This window comes from Corythoichthys intestinalis, chromosome 15, assembly GCF_030265065.1.
Source record: "Corythoichthys intestinalis isolate RoL2023-P3 chromosome 15, ASM3026506v1, whole genome shotgun sequence".
In the NCBI taxonomy this organism is placed as follows: Eukaryota; Metazoa; Chordata; class Actinopteri; order Syngnathiformes; family Syngnathidae; genus Corythoichthys; species Corythoichthys intestinalis.
Genome location: NC_080409.1, coordinates 18653378 through 18666184, shown reverse-complemented (window position 1 = coordinate 18666184; position 12807 = coordinate 18653378). Strand labels below are relative to the sequence as shown.

General features: G+C 40.5%; 1 protein-coding gene across 2 annotated transcripts in view; it reads left to right on the top strand.

Moving 5' to 3' along the window:
• LOC130930977 (connector enhancer of kinase suppressor of ras 3-like) overlaps positions 1-12799 on the top strand; it is an 81714-nt gene extending 68915 nt beyond the window's left edge. The window contains exons 1-11 of one of the 2 annotated variants that reach the window (XM_057859370.1): positions 398-698; positions 2426-2479; positions 3067-3106; positions 3397-3566; positions 4165-4238; positions 4359-4430; positions 4527-4591; positions 4722-4846; positions 7885-8209; positions 9348-9538; positions 11710-12799. In XM_057859370.1, the coding sequence (XP_057715353.1) occupies positions 624-698; positions 2426-2479; positions 3067-3106; positions 3397-3566; positions 4165-4238; positions 4359-4430; positions 4527-4591; positions 4722-4846; positions 7885-8209; positions 9348-9538; positions 11710-11910 (1392 nt within the window). In that variant the 5' untranslated portion in view covers positions 398-623 and the 3' untranslated portion in view covers positions 11911-12799. Of the gene's footprint in view, positions 1-397; positions 699-2425; positions 2480-3066; positions 3107-3396; positions 3567-4164; positions 4239-4358; positions 4431-4526; positions 4592-4721; positions 4847-7884; positions 8210-9347; positions 9539-11709 lie in introns of those variants that run through there. The other variant, XM_057859368.1, reaches the window with a different exon arrangement.
• The last annotated feature ends 8 nt before the right edge of the window (positions 12800-12807 follow it).

Sequence of the window (12807 nt, the reverse complement as noted above, 5' to 3'; positions counted from 1 at the left end):
TGCAATTAGCTGGCAAACACTCCCCGTTGTACCCTGAAAAGGCTCCAGCTCACACATGGCCCAAATGAGGAAAGGAGCTGTAAAAATTGATAAATGTACATCATCTTCTGCTTCCAAGTTCTTTCTGTGGTTTTATGTATATTTTTCTTTTGAATCAAGGTAAGATAATGAAACAAAAATAAACCCAATGAAATTCATGCCATTTAGACACATTTAAGGACATTTTGACTTAACCAAAGTCCTTTTTATTTTGAAAGTATCCGCACATTTGGACATCTCCCACTCGTTTGACTTGACTTCCTTTTTTATGTCGAGCGCATTTGGACATCTCCCACTCGTTTGACTTGACTTCCTTTTTTATGTCGAGCGCGTTAAGTTGCAGCGACGCCTAGTGGTGAACAGTCTTAACTTTGGGGACTTTCTTTACTAAAATAGTTTTTTTATTCGAATGGGAAGCACAAAAAAACATCCTTAAAACTGTAGGCTATTTCGTATTATAGGAGATTAATATGGTTCACCTTATCATACATTAAACTCATAAGTAAGGAGCAACCGCAGTCCGCTTCACGAGGTTGTGAACTCAGCTGATTCTGACAAGGCCTTTCAAGCTAAACATTCCCGACATGCTGGCTCAAATTTGGTTGAACGTAAAGCACAGTTTTCAGGCTACGTTGCTGTCTTTGACTATGTGGTGGCAGGTACGTTATTTACAATACTTAATTAACATTTGCCCACTGCTTTTGGTTAGTTGGCGGCATTATATTAAGTTATTCAACGAAGTATTTTTGGAATGAACACACGGCAATGTTACAGCATTTGACCATAACAACACGTTAAATATACCTGCACTGCTGACAGCTTGTAATATGCACAATTTATATACCTTTTGAGTGAGGATTGAGTTTCAGTGTCTTTTCAATGCCATTCTTTTGTGTCAATGTTGTTGGGGGGGGAATCAATTGAACCCTATGAAACGGCTCGTTTTTCTGTAGGTGACAATATTTAACTTGTATTTTTATCCTTATAAGTAACAATAAGCGTATGACTTGAAATCCCCTCCTAAAAAAGTCAAATAAAGCATTGATATGTTCAGTAAGTAAACGAGTAGGTCGTGTGTTTCCATATTTGACACAGTGACAGCTTCCACTTGAGACTGCATGAACAAACTCACTAGGAAACACACGTTTTGTCAGTTTCTTTTAAGTTTGATGTGACACACATTGTCGGCTTTTGTCTCCCACTGGCGGCTCAAGTAGCTCTGTAGTACATCACACCCGGAAAGGATGCTATAACTGCTGTTGTTGTGAAACATTACACTAAAGTTTTGTGTAGCCACTGGCGAAGCTTTTAGACTTCAGATTAGACAAATACTTGACCTATGAAGCCCTTTTAACAGGTAGGAGTCTTGTTGTTCTCATTTTGCTTATTAGATTTAGTATGATATTCTTTCAAATGTTTGTTTTATTTATCTTATTTTTTTTTATGGTAAACTTTTTTCAGACTGAGGTGTTATGGCAATTTAGGGGTGAGGTTTTATGGCAACTTAGGGGTAAATTTAATGTTCTCAGGCGAGCAACAGGCCATTTTTTTAGTATTTTGATTTTTGAGATGGTATCTGGTATGTTACATTTTCTTGGGAACTTTAAAATAAGGAACTCAAGGTTGCTGAGGAAGTGAGTCAAGTGGGTGCTTTGCTTTCTCAATATGCCACTCATCACTGACGTTGATCGATTGAGAAGTATTACTAAATGCTATGTGACTGACTTTTGGCGAAAACTGTAATCACTCATTTTTAGAGGTGTAGTTTGAAACAAGGTACAAGGTTACTGAGGATTGTAGTGGTACTCTGTACATCACAAACTGCTGACAGTGCAACTTGAAACCTGTGAGTCCGGTGCTACTTTTCATCAGTTTTGATGTCCTCAAAATGTTTTCTTTTGCATATGATCCATCATTCCTTTATAGGCTCTTAAAGTACTCTTACATGTGAGTTTAGCTGTCTCTTTTTGGAATTATATTCATTTCCCTCCATGAAGGGAAATTGAGTTCCCACTCAGGTTTATTTATTTTTTCCTCAACTGTAAAGCGCCTTTGAGCACCGGTAAAAGCGCTCTATAAATAAAAGCGCTTTATAAATAAAATGTATTATTATTATTATTTGTGTGCTGTGAGCATGTGATATGCATCAAATGCTCCAATAGATCAAACTATGTTTTCATATTGTTATTGGCAATTAGTCCATTTTGTTTTAATACACACGGCAGCATTCACCTTCTGTAGCGTATGGTGTTTAGCAACTAATCAACTATCTTGCTCAAATATATTTTCGCTTAGGGCTATTTGATATCTATCTCCCTCTGAATTCGGAAGGCAAACCAAGTTGTTGTTGTTAATATATTGAGTGTTTTTGTCTTTTTGTGAACAGGCTGCCTTCCCCATATCTGTGTCACCCTCAATGGCTGCTGATGATTACAACCCCGTGAGTAATTTTCACGCATTTGTTCGTTTATTTAAAATTTTTGCCGGTGTGCACTGCTGTCTCTCAGTTGATTTTTGCTGGACACACGAGGAACTAAATAGAATATATAATTTGAGTCTTATGTTGACATGTTTTTCCCTTGGTTGGATGCAGCTTTCTCTCCATGATTAGTTTTATATCCTTCTTGGTTAAAATAGTGAATGCATATTTTGTCAAAGCTGTCGTATCAAGTTCAACCACATTTCCCTCTGTGTCAGTAGGTTCTGAAAGTATTGTGTGATATCAAACTTTAATCTGGAATTCATGCTTTTAATTTTCAGATCAGGTTGAGAGTTTATGAAATGTATTGTATGCTGTATTTTTAAGTAGAGCCATAGCTGACAGACAATCAAGGCACAGTTGAGGATCGTTATATTTGTGCTTGTGCGCGTGCGTGGCAGAGAGAGAAAGAGAGAGCGGGGGTGAGAGAGTGCATGTGACACTTCCAGTATGAAAGAGGATGTTCCAGACAGCATATTCTTTTAAACTGCTCGTAGCTTGCTCTTAATTTCATTGACCATACTTTCACCTGTGTTTCGCTCTGAAAGGTCTCACTGCGACACAAGTCCAAGAAGAAGAACAGAGGAGGTAAGATGTGACCATCCAGTCTACATCCATTTGCCCCTAAACTGGAACTCACAGTTTAACTATTTGTAGCTAATTAAAGTTAATTTGACATTAGCATATGTTGAGTCATTTGAAACGAGTAGGCTGATGTTGACAGGTTTTAACTAAACATCTGTAGGCACAACTTGACCATATGAACAATTCTAAGTTAAGGTCACTGGAAAATTTGCACTTTCACACATTCTATAACATGTCACAGTGTGCTTGCATCTCATTGTGGTTTTTATTTGCATGCGTGTGTGTGCATACAGGCAATGGTGCAATGAGCAGGCGGAGGGTGTCAGTCAAAGAGCTGGGTCAGCCAGACCACCAGGGTTGGTTGTACAAGAAGAAAGATAGCAAAGGCTTCCTCGGTATCAAATGGAAGAAGTTTTGGTTCATCCTAAAGAAGACTGCATTATATTGGTACACAAACCCACTGGTGAGCCCACTGTTGTAATTTTCTTTTTACTGAACTTCTAGTTGATGATTAAGAATTTTTCACCAAATTGAGCTGAACAGATTGTTTTATTATTATTTCTCTGTCTATATTATTATTTGCATAACAGCAATATACCATGTTTACAAAGGTTAAACATGCCTGTCTGTCAAACAGAGCTTAATAGGATCGACTTCTAAAGTTTTTTATAGATAACACAAAATTTTTTTTATTAACAAGCATTGTTAAAAAAAAATGCAGATGCAGGTCTACCATGTCATAGTTGTAATTTGTGTGAGTGCATTCAACATATACATCCTCAGTGATGACTCACACCAGCACAGCTGTCTTCTCGTCAGCATGTGTTAAAAGTAACTACCAAACAATATCACGATTTCCTGAAGTAGTCATTGCTTGTCCTGAAAACGCCTGTGCCACTAACAGTTTGCGTTAGCGTCAGAAATGTCACTGACACACTGTAGGAGGAAATTGAAGAAGTAGCAGACTACAGGTGACCTTGTCAGGAAGTGGCTTGAAGTTGTTTGTTCATCTTGTTTCCACGCATACTGTTTTTAAATGTTTTTTTGTTTTTTTTTTGCAGGCGGAGAAAGCGGAAGGCTACATTGACCTCACCAACTTCATGATTGACCGGGCCATTGAGTGCAAGAAGAAACAGTAAGCATATATGCAGCTAGAGCATTAGTTTGCTAACTTGTTGCAATTCAGTATCCTCAGTTAGCCATTCATTTGTTCCATATCCAATATTAACACTGGCATTCTTTTTTTTGTGTGAAGTGCATTCAAAGCCTGCCACCCCCAAGTCATGATGTTTTATTTCGCTGCTGAGAATCATGAAGAGATGAATTTGTAAGTAGCAACAAAACAAGGTTTGGTCTTAAAAAAGATACCTCAATTGAAATGAAATATTTAAATCTTGCTGAGCTATGGATGTGTATCTTGCAGATGGTTGAATAAACTTGGGCTAGCCTCCATTCATTATGAGCCGACGGAGCAAAACACAGCAGCTGGTGAGCTTTTGGAAAAAACTTGATCATACTTGTGTATTTTATATGTATACAAGTATAACTCCTTTTACTATATACATGTGTGTGTATGTACACAATGAATTTAGAGGTTATAGTACATTATGTGTTTTAGAATGCTACAGTGAGGCGAGTGACCATGAGGAAACAGAAACAACAGACATACCTCCACCACCATACTATGAACAGACCCTGCGTGATTTGGTGACTCCAGCTGATCCACCTGGTAGCACACATCAGGTCAGTGCCATGGCTTCTTCTAGTGAAGGGATTGCTTTGGATTCTTTAATCCCATTACTGTGCTTCCCATTGCGTCGTTCTCATTTTTTAGGATTTTTGTTGATCAGTAGGATAAATTATGGTAAATTTGCTCAAAGTATTATCAAAAACACTGAGAATGTGGATCCCTTACACAACAATTAAAGTACATGCAGAGCAGTACTCCTCAAATAGTGGGGTGCCACTAACTATTAGGGTTTAGGTTAGGTATCTTGAACCCAACAAGAGCACACAGCAAAGAGCACTGGAGATTTGAAGGGCTAAGACGTAGAAATATGACGAAGCGTATGTAGCTTTTGGCTTTGGGCTCGACTTTTAATACAGTGGGACACTAGGAAAGACCGGTCTGTTGACTGTGTCTAAAAATGTTTACAGTTGACAGCAGGAAGCCAAATCAATTAAGAGGTCATTTAAAGACATTAAACCCCAATCACATTGATAAGCCGCTTGATTTTCTTTCAGCGAAAAGAAAATCGCTGAAACATGCCGAATATTGCCAACAATCGTACCGCTTTGTCAACATTACAACAGTAAACCAGCGACCACTGTTAGCATCCATAGGTGGCATACTAAGTTGCTCCGTGCAAAATAACCCCACACCAAAGTAAAGGAGCTGATACTACTGCAGCAAAAATAAAAACTGTCCCTCTGTTCAATTACTGTCGTTTTTGTTCTATTAATTTTTGATTGGTTTTTTTTCGGTCAAATTGTTTGGCATATTGTCCTCATGAGTTAATGTTGCTAATCAATTTGGATTTATTATTATTTATTGATTTTGTTTAATTTTATTTTTCAGCATTAAATGGTCAAAAAATGTACCTTGACTGTATTGTTACAGTTTGGATGTAACTGAAATTGATGCGCTGTAAGTCTTTTCTGTTACAAACAAAACAATGTTAATAAAGTTATACTTTATTGTAAGTTGATCTATATTCAGGGCTGCACATATTTTTTTTGCCCAGGTTCTCAGAGGAGGACCTGGAGATGTGACTTGGTCCTCATTGAGCTTGGGACCCGACCCGCCTGATGCGATAAAATTATGACAAGCTTTACTTAGAGCCAATTACCTTTATTTAATTATATTAACAATTAATGCTTGATTAACATCAACTGGCACAACAAAATTACCACTACTTTGAAGTGAAATGTAAAGAAATAAACATAAAAGCACTACTAATTCAAAATACAGGGCATTATGCGGCTCCCACATTAACTCCAAGCCTGTGTAAAATTGGGATGTCCTCCTCATAAGAGCTCATTGAACGTGCATGTTTAGCTTTGTGAAATGCGAGCAAAAACACGTTTGTAAGCGCATGGCGATGTTCTTCATTAACTTTATTCCGCCACTTGTCCATAGGGCGAGTGGGGTGCTGTCTGACATCGATAGTTTGCATAATTGCCACATGCTGTTTTTTTCGTGCTTTTCAAAGTTTGGATGGCTGAAATTCTTTGACCCTACATAAAATGCGCTGCTCTTATCAGCGACATTGGGATTCTCACGGCAAATTTTGTACCACATTTCCGTGCGAGCATCATTTGCTTTTAGCCATGGTACCTCCTGCAGCCACTTTTCAGCAAAAGTTCTTTTTTTCGGTAGCTCCGGTGACGTCTCTGTCATCTGTCTGTCTTTTGACAGGGGTGGGGGAAGACGGAAATAATTACTCAGTGGGGCCTGCCTCTTTGACATTTTGAGAAGTGATTTTCTCATGTCCGCCGCAAATACTCAGCCATCGGTACGCAAAAGCGTATGGAAGCCGTTGAGGGCCAGCGCATTTGTCTACGTCCAGTACGCATGCGCGCATGCGGACCACTTATGTGCACCCCTGTCTATATTACTTTTTTCATTTTATATGAAAAAAGGACATAATCTTATGACAGGTGTACTTGTAATAATAATAATAATGTTATAGACAACTGATACTATTTTCAGTGGCGGCAGAGAGCTGGGGGGGGGTGCATTGCAAAAAATTTACGTCTTCCTGGGGGGTTGTAACAGAAAATAATTGCGAAGCACTGATAGAGACCAGAGTTTGACTGCTTTAGCTTTTACCAAAATAGGATATCTAAAAGATGACAATGTTGCTCGATGTATGGATCCAGATCCAACACACTGAGCACGCTCTGCTTCACTTGACCAAGGACCATTTGGAAATTCAGTGTTGTTAGAATTTAATGGTACACACTCACACTTTCTTAGTAGATTAGGGCATCAGATTTTTTTTTCCGCAAGCAACCCATGTACGCATTTCTATGCATCTTACAGACCTTAGGTACAGAGGCTGTGTGCCGATACCCACATCCAATACACGTAATAAAATGATTACGCAAACAGAGGCAGACTGCTGTTTTCGTTTGCTGCATGTGGATAATTTAAATCTTTGAGCGCCAATGATGTGAAAAGTTGACAACTGGAATCCAGTTAAGTGCAATTGACAGCTTTTGTTGTCAATTTGGATTTTTTTTTAACGAATTTGGGTGTACAGCTCCTCTGAGGTTATTAATCTGGAAAAGTGCTGAAATCAGGAACAGCGCCAAGTGCTAATTTTTTTGCATGAAATCGGCGTGACACACAAGATGACAAGCGAGACGGAGTAAAAAGGAAATTAGGGAAATATGACGGTTATTAGCAGCTCACACTTGAACCAACTTTTTTGTTTTGATCTCCTACCAGAGGTATAACAAAAGAGAAAAGATGAAGGGATCATTTAAATAGAGGTAGAAACGATGATGCGGCAGTTACAGTGAGTGTATGTTTATACAAGAACTTACTTCTGCAGTGTTCACGGACACGTGACAGCTTTCACGGCATTGGTCACAGCCCATCTCGTCATCTGACGACAATATACTGTACTTCAGTGCAGACTAGCCAGGTTCCTCAGATGATCAGTTGCTGTGTCAAATTTAAAAAAAAATCAGTGTTGACAATTTTTTAAATACCTGTATATTTCCATCCAAATAACCTTTTCATATTTTTTTTCATTATCAATAAAATCTCACAGGGCACTCTTCCTCCACCGTACTCCTCAGCTGTCCCTAGCGAAGCAAATGGTTCGCATTCTTCGCCCCTTAGTACCATGACATCGCAGAGTTCGTCCGCCTCGTCTCTTTCCAAACAACGCCAGTCCTGGTTGGACCTAGTCGCACAGGTGTCACCCGCTTCCACAGGTGAAGCGCCAGTGGTTTGCGCAGTCCAGGTGGACTTGCATCAACATCCACCAGAGGCGGAGGAAGCGCTGGAGCGCTCAGCTCCTCTTCAGTTGGTTAAAGCAAGATCGAATGATAACGGGGCGGTGCAAAGAGAGTCCTCAAGTGTTGCGGACATAGGTAAGACTGTGACACTGAGAACTAGCAGGGTGCTATGGCCTAGAAACAACCTTCTTTTCCACCAAAATACCATATCCGATTTAAAGTTATTTTCTTTTTGCTTATATGTACCAAACAAAATAGAAATGTAAAATATTCTTCTCCACAGTTAAGAAAACGAGGGCATTAATGCCTTCAATCAAACTTATAAAGTTGACAAAATTCTGCCGCGCACAATGACATGACCAAAAGCGACACATCACACATATTATAGTTTTATTATTGAACCACAACTTGTTCAACAATATTGTCAACTACTTAGCAGAAGAAAAAATGAATGAGAAAAGAATTATGGCAGCTGTAAATAAATACATTCTGACAAATAAACCGTAATTAATTACTAAATTTGCTTAATTTGCCAGCCCCTTGCTAGCCAGATGACACATTTGTCAGAAGTATGCAGATATTAAAATTAGGGCTGCAGCTATCGATTATTTTAGTAGTCGATTAATCGATGAACTAGTTAGTTCGAATAATCGAGTAATCGGATAAGAAACATGAAAAATTAAAATACCTGAGCTGAGCCACACACGGTATAAAAAAATTAAATAAATAAGGATCTATGTACAACAAAAGAAAAATTGGCTAACTTACATAACAAAATTCCGCAAGCTTAAATGCTATAAATTGCTAACGTTTTTTTTTTATAATGCTCCTAACAAATGGTTCAGACACATATTCCCACAAAAAATGGCTAAATATAACTATAAACTAAATTAAGAATGCATTAAAAACAAGAGCTCAAACAAAAACTTACCTTACGTTGGTCTGAACGGGGAGCAGTTGGATTGAGCCATGTGAAATGAGGCAGAACAGAGTGTAAGTGTATCCACCCTAATTAACAAAACGATATGCAAACACTTTCAAAATAAACCATTACAACGCCACTTCAATTAAACGAATACTCGAAGCAACAAAATTTAATTTGAATATTTTTTTCTAATCGAATACTCGAGTTAATCAATTAATCGTTGCAGCACTAATTAAAATGTTCTATTTGTATGTGTAATGTCCGTCATGGTTACTGGCTGGTCTGAAATAAAATGACACGCACTAGGTGATTGATGCTAACCATGATGTTGTGTGACTGTTACTGCAGGCGATCACTGTAATAGTGCTGATGAGATGGAGAAGCTGTATATTCACCTGAAGGAAGCCAGCCTGTCACCTATTGGAGACCGCAAACCATCCACGAAACGGGAATTCAGGGCCTCCTTTGTTAAACGGTGCAAAGACCATGCCGTCAATGATAAATTGCATCTTATCAGAACATTGAACAGCACATTAAAGGTACATCTTTTCCCATACGGTGTTTTAATGTGTTCTACTGGGTTACTGCAATTCCTTCTATGCGGCGGGACGTCCCACACATGCGCTCACCGGTTAAAAGCAGCGAGTCCTATTCAGTCTATTCAGGGGTGCTGGAGAGGAGGGTCCGTCGGGAAGTCGAATCTCGGATTCAGGAGGAGCAGTGTGGTTTTCGTCCCGGCCGTGGAACAGTGGACCAGCTCTACACCCTCGGCAGGGTCCTCGAGGGTGCATGGGAGTTCGCTCAACCAGTCTACATGTGTTTTGTGGATTTGGAGAAGGCGTTCGACCGTGTGCCTAGGGGAGTCCTGTGGAGGGTGCTCCGGTAGTACGGGGTACCGAGCCCCTTGGTAAGGGCTGTTCGGTCCCTGTACGACCAGTGTCAGAGTCTGGTCCGCATTGCCGGCAGTAAGTCGAATTCGTTCCCAGTGAGGATTGGACTCCGCCAAGGCTGCCCTTTGTCACCGATTCTGTTCATAATTTTTATGGACAGAATTTCTAGGCGCAGCCGAAGCGTTGAGGGGGTCCGGTTTGGTGGCCTCAGCATCTCATCTCTGCTTTTTGCAGATGATGTGGTGCTGTTGGCTTCATCAAGCCGTGACCTCCAACTCTCACTGGGGCGGTTTGCAGCCGAGTGTGAAGCGGTTGGGATGAAGATCAGCACCTCCAAATCCGAGACCATGGTCCTCAGCCGGAAAAGGGTGGCATGCCCTCTCCGGGTCGGGGATGAGATCCTGCCCCAAGTGGAGGAGTTTAAGTATCTTGGGGTCTTGTTCACGAGTGAGGGTAGGAGGGAGTGGGAGATTGACAGGCGGATCGGTGCAGCGTCTGCAGTGATGCGGACTCTGCACTGGTCCGTTGTGGTGAAGAAGGAGCTGAGCCAAAAGGCGAAGCTCTCGATTTACCGGTCGATCTACGTTCCTACCCTCACCTATGGTCACGAGCTGTGGGTCGTGACCGAAAGAACAAGATCCCGGATACAAGCGGCCGAAATGAGTTTCCTCCGCAGGGTGTCCGGGCTCTCCCTTAGAGATCGGGTGAGAAGCTCGGTCATCCGGGAGGGGCTTGGTGTTGAGCCGCTACTCCTCCGCGTTGAGAGGAGCCAGTTGAGGTGGCTCGGGCATCTGGTTCGGATGCCTCCTGGACGCCTCCCTGGAGAGGTGTTCCGGGCATGTCCCACCGGCGGGAGGCCCCGGGGTCGACCCAGGACACGCTGGAGAGACTATGTCGCTCGGCTGGCCTGGGAACGTCTTGGAATCCCGCCGGAGGAGCTGGCTGAAGTGGCTGGGGAGAGGGAAGTTTGGGCTTCCCTGCTGAAGCTGCTGCCCCCGCGACCCGACCCCGGAATAAGCGGAAGATAATGGATGGATGGATGGATGGATGGAGTCCTTACGATTTGTGTTATTACTGAGTCTTTTATTACATTTTCAATGCCTCAAAATACTTTTTGCTTGTGTTTTCCTCTCATACTTTTAAGCATTGTTTTCTTTTGGTAGCTTTAAAGCAGATTGTCGATCTGTTGACCACATTAGTCACGTAGCATATTTAAACCGTCCTTATTTGATATTACTACATTTAAGCATTTTCTCAAGGCATCTTTAGTATGTTCTGTCTGTATGCATCTAAACAAAACAAGCCGAAAGCAAACAGTAGTACTTTAGGTGTCAAATTTGCCTCTTGGAGACGTTTCGCCGGTGTAGCACATTTTGGCAGAACACTCCCCCCCCCCGCTCTCGTCTCATCCAGTCTTTCTTTTTCATTTTGCTTTTGCTGCTCGTTTTGTGAAATATCGACAATGCTGTCATGCTCATTAATGTTCCTTGCGGGTTCAAGTTGAAAGGGTTGAACAGATTACATGTTTATGTCGCTAGAGTCATACTCTGGAAGCCCCACCCCGAAAACATCTAGAGGGGTTTCGATATCAAATTATTTCAACTCATAATAATTTTTATCTTTTAAGAACTACAAGTCTTTCTACCGGTGGATCCCCTTAAAATGTGTGTCTAAAGACACTGAAGTGGTTAGTTTCTAAATAAATGCGTTTCAAGTGTTAAAAACATGCAAATACTGAAAACAATTTTGGTGTGAATTAAAATATTTCCATTTAACACACCCCCAACCCTCAATCTTATTTGATTTCTTTTCCATCTCAGTCAAAACAGGCAGACCTGCAGGCACTCGAGCAGGTGCTTACGGAGCCTGATCTAACTTCGGCCAGGTTCAAAGAATGGAAGGAGGCCAATGGGCCTTTGGTGCAAGAAATTTGTGTCGCAAATGACCAGCAGGTGGAGTCGGAGGCCTCCCAAGATGCGGCAGCGGCCACTGCGGATCCTGTGGCTGAAACCAGTTTATAAACGCTCTTCGTGTCTACTGATACTGACTTTGGTCACACAAACGCAAACACTGCTGTCGAATTTTCAAGTGAGACTACTGTGGACTTTTAAGCTTTGAAAATTTTTTAAATAATTTTTATTGTCCTATTGTTTTTTTTTTTTTTTTTTTTACCAAGCAGGCCACATTACTATGTGAATTGCATCATAGTATTACTTTTAGCATTTTATATGTAAGATTGACCGTTTCAAGTTATTACATTTGTTGTCGTTTGTGTTTCTGAATGATGGACTATGTTGCATTGCTTTCTACATCATTTTTATTTTTGTCGTATGTTTGATTTATTTAGATGGTGTCAGTACTGGATGTTTTTAACTGCTTTTAGTTTCTTATTGGTGCCATGCACCTTTAAAAGGCTGTTACACTTTTTTAAACTGTTAATGTTTTCAGAAAGTCTGCACTCAAGTGAATGTGTGCCAACAGGAGTTTTTGCATTTGAAAAATTTCACATAATATAAAACAGCATGTCTTACAGTGTAATTTAAAAGGCTGGTGTATATTGCTCTTTTTCATTGTGCTGCAAAGTTAACCTCATCATCCAAATAAAAAGTATACAGTATGTGAATCTCCATGAAACACTGGTTGTGTAGAACTTCAAACCAGAGGATTATTCATCACGCACAAAATCATTTTGTGAAACGGATCCAATCACGATATGATTCTGTGCAGGTCGCAAAATAACCACAAATAAACACATCCGAACTTTACACTTACAGGTGGTGCCCCAATTTTTTCCCCTGTTTTCTCCTCTTTGCAATGAAAGCTGTTGAGCTTCTCAAATTAAGTGTGGATTCGTGTACAGTCTGTGGCTGTGGATGTGAAGCTTTCTACATAACTGATATTGTTTATATTTATGCCAA